This window comes from Genypterus blacodes, unplaced genomic scaffold (assembly GCF_046128005.1).
Source record: "Genypterus blacodes isolate CSIRO-AG114 ecotype Tasmania unplaced genomic scaffold, CSIRO-AGI_Gbla_v1 ptg000007l_1, whole genome shotgun sequence".
NCBI lineage: Eukaryota > Metazoa > Chordata > Actinopteri > Ophidiiformes > Ophidiidae > Genypterus > Genypterus blacodes.
In genome coordinates this window covers 6,079,594-6,102,403 of record NW_027466821.1, presented here as the reverse complement: position 1 = coordinate 6,102,403, position 22,810 = coordinate 6,079,594, and the positions used below count along the sequence as shown (strand labels likewise).

Genomic DNA, 22,810 nt, shown 5'->3' with positions numbered 1-22,810 from the left:
TATGGTTTGGCTCTGTGGTTTGGACGTCCCTCTCTCGCTGTTTGATTCACAAAACTCTATCTTTCCTTCTGTATCAGTGTGTGTGCACAGTGATTTCTAAGAACAAACATGACATTCCAGTGACTGTGACATTGATGCACCAAAGGGTTTAAATATTGGAGATAACATGCACACGCGCCAAAGATGCAGCTCAGAGACGTTCCTCCAAGTCTAACGGCACTTATCTGTGTTGTTTTGAAGTGCCTCAGCTAAATAAAAGGCAAACTGCCGCCGTGAGAGACATAAATGCTAATTTCAGATTCCCCCCGTGAGTCAGAGATTGAACTTCTCAAAGGCTTCTGAAGGTTCATGGATGCAGGTAGCTGATGCAGATGTGTGAGTTTATGAATTCCACGGTCTTCTGGAAGCTTTTCGTGTTGCAGTTTGCTGTAATCTAATGCGTTTTTGCTTTGGAGGCTGTAAATTGTAGTTGTCCATCACAAGATTCGTGTTTTGGAAAGAATTAGAAAGCATGAAGTTATTTATGAGACTCTGCTTCTAAGGACTGACTGGATTTATCTTTCCTGCTTTGCCATCACGAGCAAAGCTATAATCACACGCCGTCCGCCCAGCAAGATGCCAGTTATCGCTGTCGTCAGTCGCCCCTTCGACAGGATTCAGACTTCAGGACAGTTGCTTAAGGTGGTATAGTGAGACGCTGCTCAACAGAATCACTGTAATGATCACGTTCGCTCCAGTAAATCACACACAGGCTGAGTCCTGCTGTTATTTCCTGACATTGCATCAGAGGGATATATGATGACATGAGGGCTCCGCTTCTCTACTGACCCTGCTGCTGTTGCAAAACCCCATAAACATATGCAAAGATGCATGTTAAAGCCTCGTCTCTCCTAATAGTCGGTGGCGCTTTGTGCGTTTCCACGTATATGCAAGAATTCTGACATTGTGTGTGTTTCAGCAGCTCTGACCGCTCTGCTTTTGTGCCGCCCTGCAGATTGTGGCCTTACGCGAGCAGAATGCTCACATTCAGAGGAAAGTGGCATCCGGAGATGGAGGAGAGGACATACTGGAAGGCAGCGACGCTCAGCAGAAGGTCCATGGCAAGGTGAGCACGCCAAGGGAAACTCGATGGGATTGATAGGCATGTCTTACTACGTTACAACCCTCAACTTTCATCGTAAATTATGCACTTACTGGACACATATTGATCACATTTTGATATGTGGGTGATCAGGTTATATGGACATAATATGATGCAATGGCACGGCCGTCTTTCACCATCTTGGCAACCAATCAGCCATGAAATCATTAACTGGTGTTAATCGTCAAATTAGACCTTTAATTCACATCATGAGTTCCCTGTGGTGTTCTGATTTTGTCTTTGATATAATTCAGTTTTTCTAATAAGACATGTGTAGTGCCTTCGGTGCGCTGTGAAGGCATTCTGAAGGACGTCTGCTGTCGGGTGAAGGAGCTCACCGTGACCTCCTCAAATCTCATTATGCGGCAGCACGAGCGGATCTGCATAGCTGAATACAAATCTCTCACTGTGATTATTAATTGAAAGAGGGGGGATGTAACTGAACTGCGCCGACGAGAGAGATAAGACGGCACTGAACTGATGTGAGAGACAAACGGCAGAAGCAGAGCCAAGAAAGGCTTTAACATGCAGACAGCAGCGTGGACGTAAAGACGAGGACGCCCAGGTAGATCAACGGAGACGCTGTGTTTCCACTCGTCTGCTGGAGAGATGGCTGAGTGAGGCTTTAGGGTGTGAGAGGGGTGTGTTTGATGATGACAGGAGTGAACATGGAGGCATGTGTGTGCTACGTGTGCACACACTCCAGGTTGAAGTGATTGAAAAGCGTTACTTCATCGCAGCTACGGCCAGTTATCCAGCGCCGCCGCGGTCAGAGGGAATGACAGGGTCACGCCACGGTGCTGTCGAATGACATGCCTGACCTGCAGATGTGACAGGGGAGGCTCCTCTACACACACACACACACACACACACACACACTCCCTGGCTCATCCATGTGACAGGTTGGAAAGAGGTCAGAGAGGCAGGAACACGAATCCGTCATAAAAACAGGGGATTGCACTGAAAAACAACCTGTTTCCACTCTGTGCACTCTAGTGCTACATTGAGGGGGTACCGAAGTGAATCCAAGTGTTTGTTTTGTACATTAAAGCATAACAGAATGAGTATAAGAACACGTACTCCTGTTACAAGACTATGAACCACAGAAAAATAACCTCTGTGTTCGGGCGTTTTGTAATAAAACAGAGGCGACCCACTCAAACCTCAAAGTTGGTCTTTTTACGAGAGTGGCAGTATTAAAATCTGCTGCGTGATTTACTGGCTCCCGGTCCATGCTAGAGGAGAAGCATTGATCACAGGCAGCAGGCAGAGCGAGGACCCACATAGGTCTGTCCCAGAAATGAAGGAATGGCATCTGAATAGGAAGTGAAGAGTGCAGATTTGATTTCATCAATTTTGTTTATGTTTGTTTGTTGTCACTGTTGAACTCTTTCGGGCCCTGACACGCTCTGATCTGCCTCCTAGTGGACACTTACATACTTTTTGAATTGTTCAGGCACATTCAGGCCTCACTTTCCTCTTTTCAAGTATTCTATATGTCTGACAACGTGTCCCCCTGTCTGTCCCCCAGCGTCTGTCCAACGGCTCCCTGGAGTCGGCGCACGAGGCCAGCCAGGTGGTGGAGCTCCAGGACCTGCTGGAGAAGCAGAACTACGAGCTGGCCCAGATGAAGGAGCGCATGTCGTCGCTGTCGTCCCGCGTCTCCGAGGTGGAGCAGGAGCTGGAGACGGCCCGCAAGGACCTCATCAAGTCCGAGGAGATGAACAACAAGTACCAGAGGGACATCAAAGAGGTTACAGCACACACACACACACAGCGGGAAACGTGTAGACATCAAAGAAGGCTCTCAGCTCTCTATACATTCATTACCATACACTGAAATGCACAGAGGGAATCCCGCTAGGCTTTATATACAGTACACACAGCTTTCAAGGACACACACACAAAAACCGTCTCGCGATTGCTTCTTAATGATTTGTTAAAGAGAAGCAGCCACATAAGACACACACATCGGCCACTTTTAAGGGTTTTGTGTCGTAAATTGACAATTAAGAGCCCAATCATGGCTATTCAGTGTGTGAGATGCGTCATGTTTGTGAGATGAATAGCAATGTGATGAACCGAAAATGAACATAAACCAACCCCAACTAGCTGAAATTGTTATTGATTGCTAACAATGCAGAATGGGGGGGGGGCAGCGACTGGACAGACCCGGCGTTGTTGTCCTCTGAGGCCGGACTCTCCGTTGTTGCATACACAGCGTTGATTCGCCTCCTCGCTGATTCCTCCGCAGGAAATTAACTCTCAGAGCTGCTGAGATAATGTTTCCATCACACACGGGGGGCAGATACAAGACGATAGGAGATCACAGCTGTGTGTCGTCTTTATTAGGCGCCATTGTTTGGTTTATTTGCTGTTTGATGTGTTTTCTGGTGTAAATAATACGGCGGTCGAGCTGCAGAGCTAATCTGATGACAAACGATACACGCGGCAAGCTTTATTTCTTCAAACTGAAGCGCTGCTTTGTATTCAAATTGGCTCCGGGTTTGCATGATGAATAGATAAGTAGCTGTAATTTCAGATTTCTATTTTTAGAATTTTTCTTTTGTCTCAGAATCAAATGTCAGGTTGCTTTCCGCTTGGAAGGATTTGTTGTGTACTTAATACCGCCTTCATTCCGTCAGGGGGATCATTTATTCAGTCAAACGGGAAGCGATCTGAATAAAGTTGGTGCAGATATTAATGACAAAAACTGTAAAACACTATGAATAACTGCATTTGTGTGTGTGTGTGTGTGTGTGTGTGTGTGTGTGTGTGTGTGTGTGTGTGTGCAGGCCATGTGTCAGAAGGAGGACATGGAGGAGCGGATCGTCACACTGGAGAAACGTTACCTGAGCGCTCAGCGAGAGTCCACGTCCGTGCACGACATCAACGACAAGCTGGAGAACGAGCTGGCCAACAAGGAGGCCTTCCTGCGACAGGTCGGCTCACATCCTTTCACAATCGCGTTCTTTGTTTACACCGTGCAGGAAATCTGAAGTAGTTTTTCAGTTCTCCAGCGCAGATCAGGGGGGACGCTTCGGCTCCACATCGTCCTCTAATGGAACAAATGGTTAAATCCTCTAAAGTCATTCAAGTTCAAATTGACCTTAATCCTCACCTAAATATGTGTTTCCTACTGTCTGTTACGGGAGAACTCGGTTGCCGTGGTTGCAGCTGGTAAATTGTGTGCATTAGCAGAGGAACTAGAAGAACCTCTTGACATTGTGTCAAAACATTGCAGAGGAAATGAAGACTGGAGGAAGAGAAGAATTTAGTCTTTTTTTTTTGCCTAAGTGTTTGCTTTGGTGCAGATGGCTGAACTTCATCTCTAGTCATCAATTTATTATTGTGTGTGTGTGTGTGTGTGTGTGTGTGTGTGTGTGTGTGTGTGTGCGTGCAGATGGAAGAGAAGAACAGGCAGCTACAGGAGAGGCTGGAGCTGGCAGAGCAGAAGCTACAGCAGACGATGAGGAAGGCCGAGACTCTGCCGGAGGTGGAGGCCGAGCTGGCCCAGAGGATAGCGGCTCTCACCAAGGTACGAATGCTCAAACACACACACACACACACGCAATTGACACATGTTCCCACAGATGCCCTGGTCTGTAGACTATAAGCTGTGGCATGTGGTTTCTCTCGTGACGTCTCAACGTGTCCCTCTCCTCTCCCTCGGCCACGTAGTCCGACTCCAGCTCCTCCTCCTCCCCTGACGATTATCACTTTGTTATGGAAGCTAAACTCCAAGACATGAACTCCATTCTTAGGAAGGTAGTCCCACAGGGTGTCACAGCTACTGCCGGCTCCTGTAGATAGACAGCAGATTCCATTCATCTCTCTTGTCGGTGTTCTGCGGTGGGCGGGGTTTAGCGGGGGGGTTTATGCGCTGGCTGTTTCCGCAGTAGCGGGACAGCTGCATGGCTCGTCTGGCTGGAGCTCATACTTGGCCGTGCTGGAGCCGCTCTCCTCCTCTTTCATGCTGTCCTTTTGGTGGTGTCTTCCCTCCATCCCTCTCTATGTTTTAGCTCCTTCATCACGCTTAAAACAATAGACATCCATCTTTCAGTTAGACGATAGAGGCTTGGGCTTGTCTCGTCTCGTCTCTGCTGCTTTTTGAGTTTGTTGCCCGCCGCCCCGGCTGTGGAACCTGCAGGTCATTGTGGCCTCTTCTTCCTCTTCTTCCTCCCTCTGTCTCCTCTCCTGCCTGTGCTGTAACCCATCTGTAGGCGGAGGAGCGTCATGGGAGCATCGAGGAGCGCATGAGGCACTTGGAATGCCAGCTGGAGGAGAAGAACCAGGAGCTGCTGAGGGTGAGTCACGGCGGGGGCGTGTGGCAGCTCCAGACAGCCGTAAACTGACAGCACAGCGCCTGATTGATCACTGAGTGAAGCCCAGTATACGCCTCATACGCTACGCTGACACATCTGCCACAGCTAATTATGTGCAATGTTCCAACTTGTTTCTATAGGATTGTTAGTTGTGATGTGCAAATGCCTAACAGCACCAAGTGTGACCTGAGACAGAGCACAGGAGCATCCAGCCACAATGTCACTTTAATAGAAAAGCCTCTGATTTTCTGACACAATTTAGATTTAAATACATAAATATATAAATACCATTACACTTATTTTCATGTTCCTTTTTTGCACGAGAGCGTCTATTTTGAATTCTTTGCAAAAAAATACAATTATTTTACACTGATACCCTCCCTTGTTGCCACACTGCTTTGCACACTGAGTGAAAACAGGCTGTTTATGGTAGGTCTGTCTACACTTCACTATAAATTGACAGATCAAACAATACAGTACCAAATGTCCGCTTTGATGACAGAGTTTTGAAAGCATGGGCACCACTACTTCAGCTGCTGGACCTCCCAACCGCATGAAAGTCTTAAAATCGGGTTTCTTTCGTCTTCAGGCGCGACAGAGGGAAAAGATGAACGAGGAGCACAACAAGCGTCTGTCGGACACGGTGGACCGACTTCTCACCGAGTCCAACGAGCGTCTCCAGCTCCACCTGAAGGAGAGGATGGCGGCACTAGAAGAGAAGGTTACACGCGGCTGAAACATCAGTTGAATCACGGTGGAAGGAATGTCCGGCGGGAATAACGACGGAGTCCCTCTTCTGTCTGTCTTTTCGCAGAATTTGCTCATTCAAGACTCGGAGGGTTACAGAAAACAGTACGAGGAGTCGATCCAAGAAAAAGTAGGTTGCAGGGATGGAGAAAGTATCCGCTCTTGTCTTTAATCTCCTACATAATACATAAGACTCTCTAAAAAATGTGCTTTATAATAGAAAGATACTGATGATGTCGTTGTTGGCTTTGGTTTCATGTGAATATTCACAAGTGTTCACCCAGGGGACGATAATGAGGAAGACAGAAACAGGAGAAAGTGCCACTCTGTCAGATTGCATTCTGCAGTTTGTAATTAACCCCGCTGGCCATCAGCCGCGTTACACAGCTCGCTCAGGTCGCAGTGGGGCGCCGTACGAGCAGATAATCCACCTGAAGGGGTCGTAATGTCACCAAGACGACGGCTGAAACCAGTTGTTGTTGAATCGCTTCTTTCAGACGGGGCTGGCCGAGGAGATCGAGAAATTGAGGACGGAGCTCGACCAGTTCAGATTGAGGGCAGGTTCCCTCACAGAACCCACACTGTCACGGTAAGATGCTGTGTGTGTTTGTAATACTATAATGCTGATGTGTTGACAGCCGCACTCCTAATCGCCTCTGTGGACTCATTACAAATCATTTTTGGTCACACAGGCGTCCATAACGAGCTCTAATCCTTCAAGAAGTTCATTTTGCACCACATCAGAGTGGCTATTATGTACGCACGAGATCCGTAAACACACAAGCTCTCATCGGTTTATTGTCGGGAAGACTTTGAGCATTACCACATATCCGTAGCATCTCATCTGTTATAATCTGTTTCTCAGCTTAGTCAAAATCCCTGTGCAGGATCTGTCGCTAAAATGGCTTCAGAGGTTGTTCGTCTTTGGTAATGAGGACCCTGAACCTGTCGTCTCACAAACACACACACACACACACACACACACACACACACACACACACACACACATACACACACACACACACACACTGACAGAAGCCGCTTCTCTGTGTGTTTGAGAGCAGGTCTCATCTGGACACGTCGACCGAGCTCCGTTTCTCCTTGGGATCCCTGGCTGAAACCCAGTCGGACCACTACAGGTCGGCAAAGGTCATCCGCCGGCCAAGGAGAGGTCGCTTGGGTCTGCGTGAAACTAAGGTGAGGGGGGGCCACCCCAGGTCTGAGCTCTCTGGTCTTTCACTGATCCTCACTGATCAGTCCACGATCATTTTAGAATTTAGCTGCAGTCAGCAGGGAGTCTGTCTATTTCTAATGACTTTGGACTGCAAAACAATACATGTGGTGTTCAAAAAAAGCTGCACTCGTAAAGGAGGCTAAAATTAGAGTCGCGTCTCGTGTCTCGTGTTTCTGTTCGCCATGCGGATCTTTCACTGAGTCATACTGTAGTTGTGATATTTACAGAAAACCGTATGGAATCCCTCAACTTAAGACCCTGCAGATGGAGAGGGAAGGATCACTCACAGAGGCAGCAAAAGCGCAATTTCAATGTTCAGTTTATTGCCGACTAGATGGAAAATGGAAAATGTGTCTGAAAACCAAACTAATTACTCATCTCATCTTTGGAGTAGTAATCATCTCTGTGACCCGCCCGGCCTTTTTTTCCGTTGTCTAGGCCAAATCGCTGGGCGAGCACGAGTGGCGTTCCCAGCAGCTGGGCGTGCTGGGGGGCCACCACTTCGAGAGCGACACGGAGATGTCGGACATCGACGACGACGACCGGGAAACGATGTTCAGCTCCATGGACCTGCTGTCGCCTGGCGGCCACTCAGACGCCCAGACTCTGGCCATGATGCTGCAGGAGCAACTGGACGCCATCAACAAGGAGATACGGTGACCAAAAACAGAATATAAAGGGGGCAGATTCTCGGACATGTTGATTCTCTTATTTCAGAAAACTGCATTCCCAATCCATTTTTTACTAGAAATCCAATTGGGACTTGATGTAATGTTAAAGCTGAGTTGCCGGAATCCTGAACCTGCTCAGAGTCCTGCAGCCGCATTTGCTTATCAAGATATCATTTTTCGGGCATGTTTATGGTTAGCTGCTCCGATTGCATGCAGGACTCGGGAGGTTTCAGGAAATGCAATCTGCTGCTCGCTCATTAATGCTGTAATTATCTCGTATTTGTAACTGCGGGCGCTTTACTTTACTTTCCTTGACTCCTCTCTTTCAGGGGTCGGTAATGCGGCTCTTGGTCTGCCAAATTTATAGCTCCGATCAGTGATGACAGCGCCGCATTTCTCTTCAGGAGGTCATATTTAGGAAAGGATTCAAATCTGATGGCAGGAAGTGATCATAAATTGCAGGAAATTAACTCTCAGCTAATTAGAAAGCTTCAGTCTGGATATGGATGAAGTTAATGACCGGATTTTAGTCTTTAATTAGTTTGTGTTGTAGAGATGTTGGAGCCAGTGATTGCTGTTTGACTAAAATCACGACCTTCTTTTCCTTTCCTCCCCTCCTGACACCTCGCCTCCTCGCAGCCTCATACAAGAGGAGAAGGAGTCGACGGAGCTGCGAGCGGAGGAGATTGAGAACCGCGTGGCCAGCGTCAGCCTGGAGGGCCTCAACCTGGCCCGAATGCACCACGGCACCTCCATCACTGCCTCGGCCACCGCCTCGTCCCTGGCCTCCTCCTCGCCGCCGAGCGGACACTCCACACCCAAACTGGACCCCCGCAGCCCCGCCCGCGACATGGAACGCATGGGGGTCATGACACTGGTGAGTGACTTCGCTGCTTCCAATTTAATTCCAGCACCAGAATGCTCACAACAGGTGTCACAAAGGGGAAAATGTGCTGAATTCCATTTTCATTGAGATGAACGTCTGATGACTTTCCTCACGAGTTTAGCACGCAGAGGAAACACGTGACGGAATGCGTAGGCTGGCGTCTTGCAGCCCAGGTGTTGGAGTGACAGCGTCGACACTAATGTGTTCCATTATCTCTTCCTCTCGCACCATATTGACTCGCCGATCGAACACTCCAGATGTTCCCATCAGCGTGGTTTTTTTCCACAAACGTCACCAGACTAAAAATATGCATGTAAACTCCCACAACAAGAGAAGACGGCGATGTGTAAATGTCTGCGATGCCCAGGAGCTTTTAAACGAATACGCTTCGATCTGATTGATTGGTGAAATGACGTATAGCGCCTTGCATCATTTTGTTTACCCATCCTTCTTTGTCCGTCAATATTGTTGTCCCAGTTTGACGATCTGGCATTGGATCGCAGCACACAAGCGCCTAATGGTGTATGATGTGCATCTGAAAGAGCCAATAACCTTTAATCTATCACCCATGTGGAGATCTTGATGTGTTTGTTCATGCCTTAACGCGTGAATATTGATGATTTCTCTCTGCTTTGCTCCGCCCGACAGCCCAGCGATCTGAGGAAACACAGGAGAAAGGTACGCTCACTTCTGGATTAGATGTTATGAACCAGTCATCCCATGGTTGCAACAGTGGCACCCTGGATAAATTGGTTTGTTCCTGGTGTGGCTGGGGTCACCTGTAATATTCCATTCATTTGCCCTTGTCCCTCAGATAGCGGCGGTGGAAGAGGATGGCCGCGAGGACAAGGCCACCATCAAGTGCGAGACGTCCCCTCCTCCGACGCCGCGGACGGTCCGGATGACACACACACTGCCAGCCTCCTCGCACAATGACGCACGGGGGTAGGCCGCCGTGTCACCTTGGCTTTCTCTATCCTTAATTAAGTTTTCTCTGCCTCGCTCGTGAAGCTCCGTACTTCATGCCGCCCGCTGACGTTTATGTCTTGCAACTCCAGGATTGCGGCCTCACTGGAGGCTGAGGCCCTGAGCAGCGTCGGCAGCAGCCAGGACTCCCTGCACAAGCAGCCCAAGAAGAAAGGCATCAAGTCCTCCATCGGGCGTCTGTTTGGCAAGAAGGAGAAAGGCCGACTGGCACACTTAGCACACAGACAGGTCATGGTAGATCCACAAGGTGAGCTCTGATGGGAAGCTTTGAAATGATGAAGTTGTAGTTGTATGAAGCTGTAGATATTTGATTTGCATTGTTAGTCAGGTGGAAGTACTGTTGCAACTGATTGGATCATATACTGTATGTATGTATATTTATAGGATATGGAAGAAAATGACCCTTTAGTCAGTGTTCCAGATTTTGTGACGATTAAGACGAAATTGTGGGAGAAGACTGAAATTGGAATTTGAAATGGCAAGGCACAAATGGGCGTGGCCTAAACGGATGGATGATTTATGACAAAAGTTACGGGCCAAAACATAAAAGTGGTTCTTTTCAACGCCACCATCAGGCTGACCAGACCCAAAATGTAGCTGCTTCTTCCCATAGATCATGTCCAACCTGCCCAACAAGTCATGAAACTCAATCACTTTTGGAGACAAATACGTCACAGTTTCTTTTAAATATCACATTTTAATACTTTCTGTCTTTTTTGATGTGTAACATATCATTTCCTCTCCTCTCCACTGTAAGCGACCATGATGGATGCAGACATGGCGGGCCAGGACATGGGCGTGGGCAAGCTGGGAACGCAGGCCGAGAAGGACCGCCGGATGAAAAAGAAGTAAGCCCCCCACCGAAGCGCCACCTCTGGCCCCAATACGGCACAGCGCCCTACTGCACTCAGGGCGATGACACAGTGTCTGGTAGCCATCTGGCTCCTGGGTCGACCTTTGACACACAGACGGGGGGTGTTTACCTGTAGCTATCGCCCTCTGTGGATGTCTGGAGATGCGTAATGCAATAACCTCCCTTAGCATTGGAAATATATTTAAAAACAATAGTTCAGGTCGATAGAAAGCAGAGCCCGGATCAGGATTCAGAGCAGGGATCAGCTTGCCGTATTCAGACACAAAGCCAAAGTCAGACTATTGATCGGAGATGAAAAGCCAATTAATCTCACAAAAGCACTCGATGGCTTTTCCCCAACGCACCCAAACCTCGATTACACTCACAGCCAGACTGGGCGTGACCCAAAAAGGTGGAGGTGGGGGGAGGGGGGAAACCCTCTCACAAAGCACATCTCCTTTTCAGCAGGAGTGTAGAATGTGTGTGTGTGTGTGTGCGTGTGTGTGTGTTTGTGTGTATGCGTGCATTTGCCTTGCTCCGGCCCAAATGATGAATGTCACTTGCTCGAGAGTGCACATTGAGTTGCCATGATGAATAACTTTGCCTCCCACGTAGTGGCTGGATAGAGCGTGATGGTGTGTGTTGACAGGTGTGTTGTTGTTTCTCTCACTGCACTGACTCACTTCTCCATAGCGATGTCCTGGATTACGACCGCGCCACTGTTGCATCTTGGGGGCGTGTCCTCTCACTGCATGTGCCATTACGCTGCCTGCTCGACTTTCCATTCCAGCATCTTGACTTCTTTAATGACTGCTGTGTGTGTGTGAGTGTGTGTGGGTGGGTGGGTGTGTGTGCAAATGTAACCGAAGCATCTGAATGTAAAGGACGTTGGAGGGGCATTTCTCATTCTCTTCCTCTGCACGAGATGTGATCAGGACTGCACTGTAGAAGACCTCATTGTTGCCTGGTCTCCTGTAGACCAATGTGGTCCCCTTGTGAGATATGTGTGTGTGTGTGTGTGTGTGTGTGTGTGCGTGTGTGTGTGTATGTGTGTGTGTGTGCGTGCGTGTGCTGTCATATCTGTTAGACTCGTATTGTAATTGCTATTAACTCATTAACATTTGTGTACTTTTGTCTCCCCGTCGCTCTCTCTCTCTCTCTCTCTCTCTCTCTCTCTCTCTCTCTCTCTCTCTCTCCCTCTCTCTCTCTCTCTCTCTCTCTTGCTCTCTCTCTTCGCTCTCTGACTCCTCTTACCTCCCTCGCTCCCCCCTCTCCCTCTCCTTCTCTCCCCCCCCCCCCCCCCCCCCCCCCTCTCCTCCTCCTTCTCCTTCATCTTCTCTTCCCTCTTGACTCTAACCAAAGCGGGTAAGTTGTGGTGACGATGTGTGACTGACCTCCTGGATATTAGCCATTGTCCCAGCCACCCCAAACCCACCCCACCACCCCTCGCTCTCTTTGTCCTCCATCTCTCTGTCTGTCCGTCCATGTGTCCGTCCTCTCCTTCCCGCCCCCCGAACGACCAGTGCCAACGCTGACCTCTCTCTTCTCTCTATCATCCTCTCCATGGCTGTTAACGACCCCATCGCTTTCTTTCTGTTTTCATTTACCATCTGAAGACGTTTCTTCCCCCCTTCTTACAGTTTCTATGGCAGCTGCATCCATGGCTGGACAGGGAATGTGCCGCCGCTAAACTGGGGCTCAGTTTTCACACCCGGAATGTCTTCCTCTCCTTCTATGTGTCTCTATTTATTTGTGTGAAGTAACCAGCTGTAGTGTCTGGTTATGGGAATGTCGGATGTTCTTTTTGTTCGTATGATTTGTCATAACTGTTTCCTTACTTCCCTCTTCCCAGCTATGTTCAGTGGATGTATCTCTCCATGCATTAGACCCAGACCTGAACATAAACATGAGCTATATGTCAGTGAACACAAGCGGTTGTGTTTGACCAAACACATTTCCTTCGTCACCTGTAGGCTTTGTGCACCATGTATGCAGTGTTTGAGTGCCCTTTCTCTGTACTGAGGCCTTCAACGCTGCCAGCGCTACATGTATCATGTTTACGACCAAGCCTACTCTTTCCATTCGTCACGTTGTTCAACAAGCTCGGGGGTTAAATTATGAAATGTGTTCACTAAGTAGAACATGTAATGTATTTATTTGTGTGTGTGTGTGTGTGAGTGTGAGTTTGTTTATCATCCCCTATCTTTAACTCTCTCCCATAAACACACCCAGCGAGCGCGGAACCAGCGTGGGAGGAATCGGCACAATACAAAATAGACCTACCGAGAGGGATCGCGTCTATTCCCCCCCCCGCGCTCCTCGCCGACACAGGTGCAATTTCCAGCAACGCCGAGTCGATCCTCAGCGGCGCTCAGTGCTCGCTAAACCAAAATATTACTGCATCCCACGCATCTCCTCCTCACTTATTATTCTCCTCAACTTCTGCCTCGCAAAATCACCGAACTACAGCCCGGCTCGGGTAAAAATAACCAGCTACGCTCAAAAAGTAGTCTGCAAAAATAAACTTGGCAAATATCTGAGTACTTGAGTTTATATGTGTATTTCTACATTTGGAATCAATGTACCTCTACAAGCTGTTACTGTAGGATCTGTTATTGTTCACATTAAGGGTTCAACTGTGTCACAATAGGATTTTGTGTACGTACATAACTACAGTGATACACAGATGTGTGTGTGTGATGATGTGTGCAGCTACAGTGGTTCACTTGTTTGTTGCTGTCTCTGGCAGCAATGCAGATGAATGATAAAGCGTTGCCCTTTTCAACACTCTCTGCGTACGGGCTAGACCGAAAGATATAAAACATCCTCACACACACACTACGAAAACACACACACACGCAGACCCACACCATGACGAGCGAGGGTGTGAGAGAGTTGAAGAGGTTGTGGCGATGTCGTGATGAATGCTTTTGGGTGCGGCTTTGTGGCGTCTCTGTGCACGCGCTCACACCACGTCTCCTCTGTCCCCGCCCCCAGACACGAGCTATTGGAGGAGGCCAGGAGGAAAGGCTTACCTTTCGCCCAATGGGACGGCCCCACCGTCGTCGCCTGGCTAGAGGTAAGCAAAGCGTTAATATGCAGATCATCAGAAGGTCGGCATTGGAGACCAAGAAAGGCTTGCTGTTATAAGTTTTACTCCAGTTCAGTCGTTAAATATGAAACTCCAGCATTTACTTTGTTTTATTCTCGAGTCACTCACTTCCTGTGTCATTCCTGTGTTATTTTTGGAATAACTGAGCACAAGGCCGCAAAAATCACATAACATGAACACCACTGCCCCCCAGTGTTGCAGTAGTTGACCTACACCCAACTGACACTGGATGGGGACTGAGACTAAATGATGATAGTCAGTACTCTGGGCTAGACTTACATTATGCTGCATATGAACACTTTTCACGCCATGAATCAACAAGTGCTGAGTGTTTCCTGCCAAATAGCGGGACGCAAAAGCCTTTATTTTGGGTAATCGTGTTCCCAAAAAAATTGATGATGCAATGCTTAAAAATTGGTTCAGGATCTAGACTCAACATCCCCCGTTTGTCCCTCTAGCTGTGGTTGGGGATGCCGGCCTGGTACGTGGCGGCATGTCGAGCCAACGTGAAGAGCGGCGCCATCATGTCAGCCCTGTCTGACACGGAGATCCAGAGGGAGATCGGCATCAGCAACCCGCTGCATCGTCTCAAGCTTCGCCTGGCCATCCAGGAGATGGTCTCGCTCACCAGCCCCTCGGCCCCGCCCACCTCCAGAACCGTGAGTCACCAGACATACGGAACACGGCCTGCATGAGAAGATTCGTCCCTCGGTGGAACCTAAGATTAGAATACTTAACTAAAAATAGAAGACAGAGGCTGATTCACAACTCGATCACTCGATATGGCCTAATATTATTGATCGCTGTTAATGCCAACGCCTCCATTCTTCCTGATCCGCTTCTCCTCGGCTCCATTCTTTACTTCCTTTCTGCCTCCAGAGCGGCTGAGTCCCAATTCCCTCCACTCAAAACGCCTACGCATGCGGCTGACACGTGTAGGTGTGTAACGAGTAAATGTTGAGCAAACACACCAGTAATCACCCCTACACACTACATTGGTTGCTACATCTCACCGGTTCTTAAGTCTCCTGGGAGTTGGCTGCGGCGGCGGCGGCCTGGTTTACAGAACGGAGCGCTGTGATTTACCTGAGCTGTTATTGTGTTCATAGATCCCTGTTGTCATGGTAATTGCATATGGTCTCTGAGGACTCTACTGATTGTTAATGATGGCAACCAGTCGTGCTGCACAGCGAGGACCTGAGGGGATTTTACTGTATGAAATAAAAAGAGATATATGAGAAACTCTACTCTTATATAATGAGTATTCACTTAAGTTTGAGTTTATATTCCTCATGCAGCGGCTCAAACTCGCCTCCTCCACACCTCGTGAAGCTTTCATTACACGCCACACGAGCGCAGGAGGCCCAGCTCGAGCCTCCCGGTCTGTGACCGCTTAGTCGCGTTCAATGCTCAGGGCTAATTGACCTCGTAAATATGGCGGGAGGTGCACGCCAAGCAGAAAATAGACAGATGTGCGATTTTTACCTGCGCCATTACATCTATAAACCACAACGTGAGATTAAATGGCAGGGCTGAGATCTCAGATGTGACGACTCGACCCTCTGCTGTTGCTATCAAAATAGGCAACGGTAGTGGACTGGTGGTTTGTAGGCTGAGGCTTATTTGACTTGATGGCAAAGGATGATGGGAAATGTGGGGAATATGTGTCTGTCAGTGTTGAAGGTACTAATTTATTCAGTCGTGCATGGTGATGGTGTGTGTATGTACAACCGTCTGTGACTGTGACTGTATCTGTGTGTAAGCTGCCAGTTGTTTTGTGCGAGGGAGCATTGAGACCGCCGAGATTTCCAGAATGAAGTCGTATTGTTTTGGGAATAGTTGAAAAAGTTGATAAAGTCGTAATCGTGAGAAAAAACATTCAATCTTACAATAATTAAGTCGTTGGATGAAAATCTAAATGTTGGTAAAATGAAATTGAGATATTTTATAATACCTCAATTCTCGTAAAAAATATTCTCGACTAAAGTTGTTAAAAAAAGTAAAAACGTTACAAGAGTGAAGTTGTTCAATTTTGTCGACAAAAAAGTCTAAATGCTTTGAGGATAATGCCGGAATATTTTGAGGAAAAAAGTCGAAAATGTTACGAGAATAATAATTGTTCCACTCATTAATAATAGTTATAATACTTTACGTTATTCTCGTAATCTTTTCGACCGCAATATTGCGACTTTGTCTTCAGTAAATCTCTGCTTTTGCGCCCTGATGCTCCGTCGTAGTGTTGTGCTGTACTGTGTTGTGTTTTTGTTCATTTGCCCTTTGAACCCAGGGGGGGTTTGGGGCCAGTTCATCATCTGACTGTGATGCTATAACGCTATTGGCTTACAGTGGTGCTGCTCTTCTTCTTTAACACTGCTTGCCCCTCCCACCGGACCTCTACTACCAAACCTGCTGCTGCTCCTGCTGCTCTGTCTCTTGGGCTTTTCCCCCCTTGTAGCCATCAGGCAATGTGTGGGTGACCCATGAGGAGATGGAGACCATGGCAGCCCCCTCCAAAACGGTCAGTCCCTGTGTGTCCTTCACCCTCACCCTGTCTCTCTGTCACTCATCCTTTGTGTGTGTGTGTGTGTGTATGTGTGTGTGTATTGAAGTGGATGTCAGGACAGAGGGTGTGTTCTTGGATTGATTCTGTATCATACATGGGGCCAGCAGCATCAATCAGGGTGGTGAGGCGACTGCAGTGAATTGACCCGTTTGAAAATATGTTTTAGATGGAAGAGCTTGTCAAAATTGAACTTCCATTTATTTTTCAATAAATTCTGTTATCGTTTCATAGCCCATAAAGAGAGCCAGAGCCAAGATTAGCATTGAGGTTAGTAATTAAAAAGTTCAAGACGGTAATATAAAGCATTGAATTTACTATTACATGAAAGTTAGAGTATGTATTCTGTTCCAAATTCCCCCATTTCCGAAAGACACCACGGTCAAGCTGTTGGAGAGTGTTTGTTTCCTTATTGTGGACAGATTTTATGGTCAATATAACCAATCACAGAATACAAACCGTGGATTGTGTGAAAACTGGAAATCTGTAATGAGGATCATGGCTCAGCTCATCTTAGGGAACCAGCCAGTAGTATTTGTTTCGCTTTTCCCGACTTTCCCTCTCTACAATACTAATAGCTGGGTGTTTTTTGCGAGAGCAGGAGCTGACGGCTTCTCTGTAACTCATTTCAAAAGCCGACATCCGAGGGCATAACGAGCTCTGACAGAGACCATTTGATTCTCTGAGCTTCTCCCTTTCTTCCTCTCTCTCTCCACTCACAAACTGCATCAAAACTCCCACAGGTCTTTCCCACATGAATACCTCACCGCAGCTTTTATCTACATCTGAAAGGCGCTTTGCTGTCAAAAGTTGATGCGTTTTGCTTCGCCATCTCTGCTGCTATGATTCCTCTTTTATGCCTAAACTTTTGAATAATAAATAAAAAACTGATACAGATGTGGTGGATCATCAAAGCATACTGTGTTCATCCTGCATGTGTAGTATAAGTGATCTGCGAGTTGAAAAGGTTCATGTGTCTAGGTTACATGCAAGCACTGGTTTGCTCCGAGATCAGTTGCAGTTTAAACAGAATTCTGAAGTTTGTATTTTGTATGCATCTCTACTTTGTTTACCTTTCTAACAGAAGTCTGACTCTGAGGAGGGGAGCTGGGCTCAGGTAAGAGGAAGCTGATAGCTCCCGTTGCACAGATTCACTTTAATGATTTAGTAGAAGCATCAGATCAATGTTCTTTCCGTCCCCGTCTTCTGTCTTCTGTCCTCTTGTCAGACGTTAGCATATGGTGACATGAACCACGAGTGGATAGGCAACGAGTGGCTGCCCAGTCTCGGTCTACCTCAGTACCGCAGCTACTTCATGGAGTGTCTGGTGGACGCTCGCATGCTGGACCACCTCACCAAAAAAGACCTGAGGGTGCATCTCAAGATGGTGGACAGCTTCCACAGGTAACACAGACACTCAAATCCAAATAACTAATGTTACAAATCTGTCCTGTGTGAAGATGTTTGCTGAAGCCCGCCTGTATGATCTGTGTGTCTCAGAACAAGTTTACAATATGGAATCATGTGTCTGAAGAAGCTCAACTACGACAGGAAGGAGCTGGAGAGACGCCGGGAACATAGCCAGCATGAAATGAGAGGTCGGTGTGTAACAAACCAGTGTGTTCTAGATCTAGAGGTTCTGACGTTGCCGTTCACGCGCTGGGAGTGTGTAACAGTTGATGTGTGTGTATGTGTGTGTGCAGACGTGTTGGTGTGGAGCAACGAGCGCGTCATCCGCTGGGTGCAGAGCATCGGTCTGAGGGACTACGCCAACATCCTACTGGAGAGCGGCGTGCACGGCGCTCTGGTCGCCCTGGACGACAACTTTGACTTCACCAGCCTGGCGCTGCTCCTCCAGATCCCTAACCAGAACACTCAGGTACAACACACACTAATGGAACACACAATAATGCCCTTTACTTAAACACACACACACACACACACACACACACATACACACAGTAAGGAAACTGTATTCAAGGTTACACTAATGTGAAGTTGTATTGATTTATTTCATGTGTGTGTGTATGATATTGAGTACTATTCCACACAAGATTGCTGTTGTGGTAGTAATAGAAGCAGAAGTAGCCATAGCAGTTCTAAGAGTGGTGGTAGTAGTAGTATCACATCATCAGTATCTCATCCATTATTGTAGTTTAATCTAAGTAAGCGGTAAAGGAAGCGATGAATCATCTCTTAGTATTTATAAACCTCAGCCGTCTGCGCTCTCACAGCTTTAATCCACAAATAACTGTGAGTTTATCGGCCTTTAAAAAACTGCTACAATCTTAAGTCGAGCTCGCCGGCACTGCCAGCTGTCAAGCTGTCCGCTCGCCTCCAGCGTTTCCTCTGCACGGACGGGATGAATGAACACTGATGGTGCTGCGTTTTCCCCCCTCAGGCACGTCAGCTTCTGGAGCGAGAGTACAATAACCTGCTGGCGCTCGGCACCGACAGGAGGCTGGACGAGGTGAGTGGCGCCGCGGCAACCGAGCATCAAAATTGGTTCGTTACCTCAAGTTGTCATGCCGATTTCACTGCACGGATGACTCAAGAGATGGCAACATGAGTCTGCACCATCTCCACGTCTCCGAAAATAGAAACTGGACTAAATATAGATATGACTGTCCATCCATTTTTAGCACGCAGTTGCATCACAATCACACGATACATTTCAGTTCTGATCCATGTTTTTCTGTCCCATCAGTGTGACGACAAAGACTTCCGGGGGCCATCGTGGCGACGGCAGTTCCCACCCAGAGACGTCCACGGCATCAGCATGATGCCCGGGTCGGCGGAGACGCTCCCCGCTGGGTTCCGCCTCACCGCCTCGTCCGGCCACTCCCGAAGACTGCCCCCTGATGGTCAGTACCTGCTGCTTATTTCACAGGCTTCAGACTCAGGAAATGGGTCAAACCTCATTACAGTTACACAATATTGGGAAATAAGTGATAAATTGGTGTTCTACAATTCAAATATAATCATAAAAACAGGTAACTTCCATTGCTGCTGATGTGTTTAAGCTGGATATTTACAAAGCTTAATCCAATTGTCTGCGTGGATGAACGCCCCGTTCTGGCGGAAGCTCTGATCTGATGTCTCTTGCTCTGCAGTCCTCTATGAGACGCTGGACGACAGTCCTGACGACATGTATTTGGATTGGTTTCAAGGTCAGCCTTATCTCACTGGAGGCTCCGGGCTTGTCGGCCCTGTGTGTGTTGTTTCTATAGACATGTTCCCTCCCTTACTCGTGGTTTCTGATGACCGCTGTCATGACGCATCATCCCCCGGTCTTTGTGGTCTCTCACCCTCCCCTGTGGTCTCTCTCTCTGTACAGCTTTGTGATCTGTATTTTAAATGTCTTCATGACTCCAAGGGCGGTCCTTTTTTTTTGTTTTGCAAGGTTGCAAAATAGTTATTTTAATCACCCTGGGGGGCAAACCGCAGGGGGCAAGTTATGGATGTGGAGCCATGTTTGCTGGTGTAGCCCTTGGAAGCTACAGTAATGAATTGGCGAGACAGCTGGTTAGGAGTCGTATGTAAATGAACCTGTAGCAGGAGGTTTACATGGATGAGCAGTTTGTCTTTGGGTGTTTCAATAACTCAGTTTGATCATTTGTGTCTGCTGTTAAAAAAGGGCACTGGTTGAAATGGGCTGAAGCATACTGGCCTCAAGTGTCTCGACCAGGGGTGGAAGTCACGATCGAACACATCTCCTTCCTGTTCTCTCAGGAGCAATAAAGATATTGGGAAGCCTGAATTGGGAACGAGTCATCTCAGGCTTTACAATGCTGCTCTCTGCTGGCCAAAGGCGACCAGTCATAACTGCACATACACGTCCTTCTGAGAAGACGTGAGACTTGTCCCTCATGCTACCCAACAGTTTTGCAACAACATATCTGTATTGTAAAAGCTTTCATTCATCTAAGTAGCTCAAAAAATGTAGTGAAATAAAAAGAGCACAAAGAGAAAAAGTACCTCAAATGTGTTCTCGTTTCCTGCTTCCACCTTTGCTCTTTAACAGCTTCTGTCCACAGTGTTTGACATTGTGGACACAGGCTGTTACAGTGAACCAGTTGCAGTCATTTTGTCCAGTGTTCTCCTCTAACAAAGTGTCCCTGGTGACACAAACAGCCTTTACATGGTTCCCCTCTGTGCTCCCTGGTCTGTGATGTCAGTAGGAGAGTGTGGCACCTGTGTGTGTGTGTGCCGCGGTGACCACACGACTGATCCCTGTTACTAACAAAGTCTGTACTCCACTTCTAACCATGTGTCATCGACTTGGAGGCAAACCGCTTGTCACTGACTATTCTGCCTCACTGTCTCCCCCTGCAGTCGGAGCGTCTGCAGTGCAGCGGCTGGACACCTCCACGGTGAGAACCTACTCCTGCTGAGAGGAAGAGAGGGACATTAAACTGTACGCTGTATGTAACACACACACACAAACGCACATGCAAAGATGCTCTCTCATATAAGCACACATGAGTTTGCTCCATGTTCACAGAGAGAGCGACGAGGTTTGCAGCTGAAACGGGAAAAAATGTGACTGAACTGCAAATGTTTAACTCGGCCTCATGTCAGTCCACACAGCACATCTGACTCTACTGCAAAACAGCTTAACTGATCATTAGCAACACGTAAAATCAAATAAAAACCTTTTGGCGTGATAACGAGCCTCCAGCGTGTTTCAACACCACCGAGACGACGAGGCGAATATGAAAAACGATTCTTCATTCTTACTCAAACCTTCGTCTTCTTCATTTGCGCAGGTCCAGTTTTGAACGGAGGCTGCCGGACGGGGCCAAGCTGCCGGGGAACAAACCGTTCTGATGACACGCACTGCCAAGAAGCCCCGCCCCCCTGATCCCCTGACCCCCACCCACTCACCCCGACTTCCCTACGTCCCCTGAAATGTGGGTCGGTGCTATACTGTCCTGCAGGTTCTCACCGTTTCTACCTTTTACATGTACAGTAACATGTGGATGCATAACGTACTGTGTATTTCTTCTACAGGAGATGTGTAGGTTATCTGTAAATTGATATAAATACGCCATTTTTTTAAAAATATAAATATATATATATAAATATACGCACATCTATGTATAAAAAGATATTCAGAGTTTGTGCAAAAAATGCCCCGACCGCCTCATTTAGTGGACCATAGATTACAATATGCTGCTCTTTAAACATACGTCCATATGGCCCCGCCCCCTCTAGATCATTTTGTACATATGGTTTTATTTTTTCATTGTGCCGATGATGATGAACTTGAATCACAGAAAGAGGAAGAGACTCTGGAACAACACTCTGCCCCCTAGTGGTGTCAAATAAATCCATTCTCTGCTGCGCGTTCGGTAATTTCGTACTCATCGTCTCCCCGGTGACGCAAAATAGCGAATTTTACTGGGGTGCAGCAGCAGCGGGGTGGCGGCGGCAATGCACAGGAGACGCCCGGAGACGCGACACGCACTTTTGATACAACCACAACTACTCAACAACAGCCAAGGACAGAACAAGGAGACACCCCTCCCTTCCTGCGCCCCCCGTTGCTCTCTGAAGTTGCACAAAAACTTCCTCTCAGAGAACAAAACAAAACAAAAAAAGGATGTCGTTCGTGGACGCCGTTACTCGTTGTACTGTACATTTTTGTCGTCGGGGCTATGGGCAAAAACACGCGGGATGCTTATACACTCAGCCAAGACGGCCTTTTCCCGCTCCCTCCCGCCCTGCCGCAGAGGTTGCACGACGGAACAGAGGAGAGAACTGAAAGTCAGAGTGCTTTAGCTCATCAGTGTGTGTAGAGTGTATATGATCATGTTGACGTGAGGTGACTTTTAAAAATGACAAACCCGTTGCTTGCTACGATTTTACGTTGGTGTTGCCGTGAAAGCTCCTTGTTTGCGTCTTTGAGTTGGCGGGGTAAACCGTTGTACAGCCCGATTTCCTGTCTGAGTTCATTCTGAGTCCATTTTGTTTTTACGTCTTCAATTTGCACGAACGATGAATCCATTATATTTTGTGTCCTGATCTTCTTTTAATTTATGACTTTATTGTACTTTTGGTCAAAACTAGGTGGTGAGCAAACAAATTTTCATTGTCAGTAAAAAATAAAATTATTTAAAAAAGAAAAAAGGAATGAGTTTCCTTCTTTATTTTAGCATTCGAAATACAAAATTCAGATTTTTCTGAGTACAATCAAAGGCACCATTAGTCATCAGGTGTACTTTTATTTACTCTATACAAAACTCTATTATGTTTGTTTTGTGTTGTTTACTACCTGCTCCCACTATATTT

At 47.4% G+C, this 22,810-nt stretch overlaps 1 protein-coding gene across 3 annotated transcripts in view; it reads left to right on the top strand.

The window, feature by feature from the left end:
• ppfia2 (PTPRF interacting protein alpha 2) overlaps positions 1–20,910 on the top strand; it is an 82,701-nt gene extending 61,791 nt beyond the window's left edge. Inside the window, exons 5-29 of one of the 3 annotated variants that reach the window (XM_076153580.1) lie at positions 995–1,105; positions 2,673–2,894; positions 3,937–4,083; positions 4,545–4,679; positions 5,365–5,448; positions 6,056–6,187; positions 6,281–6,343; positions 6,711–6,802; positions 7,278–7,410; positions 7,886–8,103; positions 8,758–8,995; positions 9,653–9,682; positions 9,819–9,949; positions 10,063–10,238; positions 10,767–10,839; positions 13,842–13,923; positions 14,415–14,615; positions 16,412–16,474; positions 17,604–17,633; positions 17,697–17,920; positions 18,017–18,114; positions 18,220–18,395; positions 18,918–18,986; positions 19,224–19,380; positions 20,852–20,910. In XM_076153580.1, the coding sequence (XP_076009695.1) occupies positions 995–1,105; positions 2,673–2,894; positions 3,937–4,083; positions 4,545–4,679; positions 5,365–5,448; positions 6,056–6,187; positions 6,281–6,343; positions 6,711–6,802; positions 7,278–7,410; positions 7,886–8,103; positions 8,758–8,995; positions 9,653–9,682; positions 9,819–9,949; positions 10,063–10,238; positions 10,767–10,839; positions 13,842–13,923; positions 14,415–14,615; positions 16,412–16,474; positions 17,604–17,633; positions 17,697–17,920; positions 18,017–18,114; positions 18,220–18,395; positions 18,918–18,986; positions 19,224–19,380; positions 20,852–20,910 (3,144 nt within the window). The remainder of the gene's footprint in view (positions 1–994; positions 1,106–2,672; positions 2,895–3,936; positions 4,084–4,544; positions 4,680–5,364; positions 5,449–6,055; positions 6,188–6,280; positions 6,344–6,710; positions 6,803–7,277; positions 7,411–7,885; positions 8,104–8,757; positions 8,996–9,652; positions 9,683–9,818; positions 9,950–10,062; positions 10,239–10,766; positions 10,840–13,841; positions 13,924–14,414; positions 14,616–16,411; positions 16,475–17,603; positions 17,634–17,696; positions 17,921–18,016; positions 18,115–18,219; positions 18,396–18,917; positions 18,987–19,223; positions 19,381–20,851) is intronic. The other 2 variants (XM_076153596.1, XM_076153589.1) reach the window with 2 other exon arrangements.
• Positions 20,911–22,810: the final 1,900 nt, after the last annotated feature.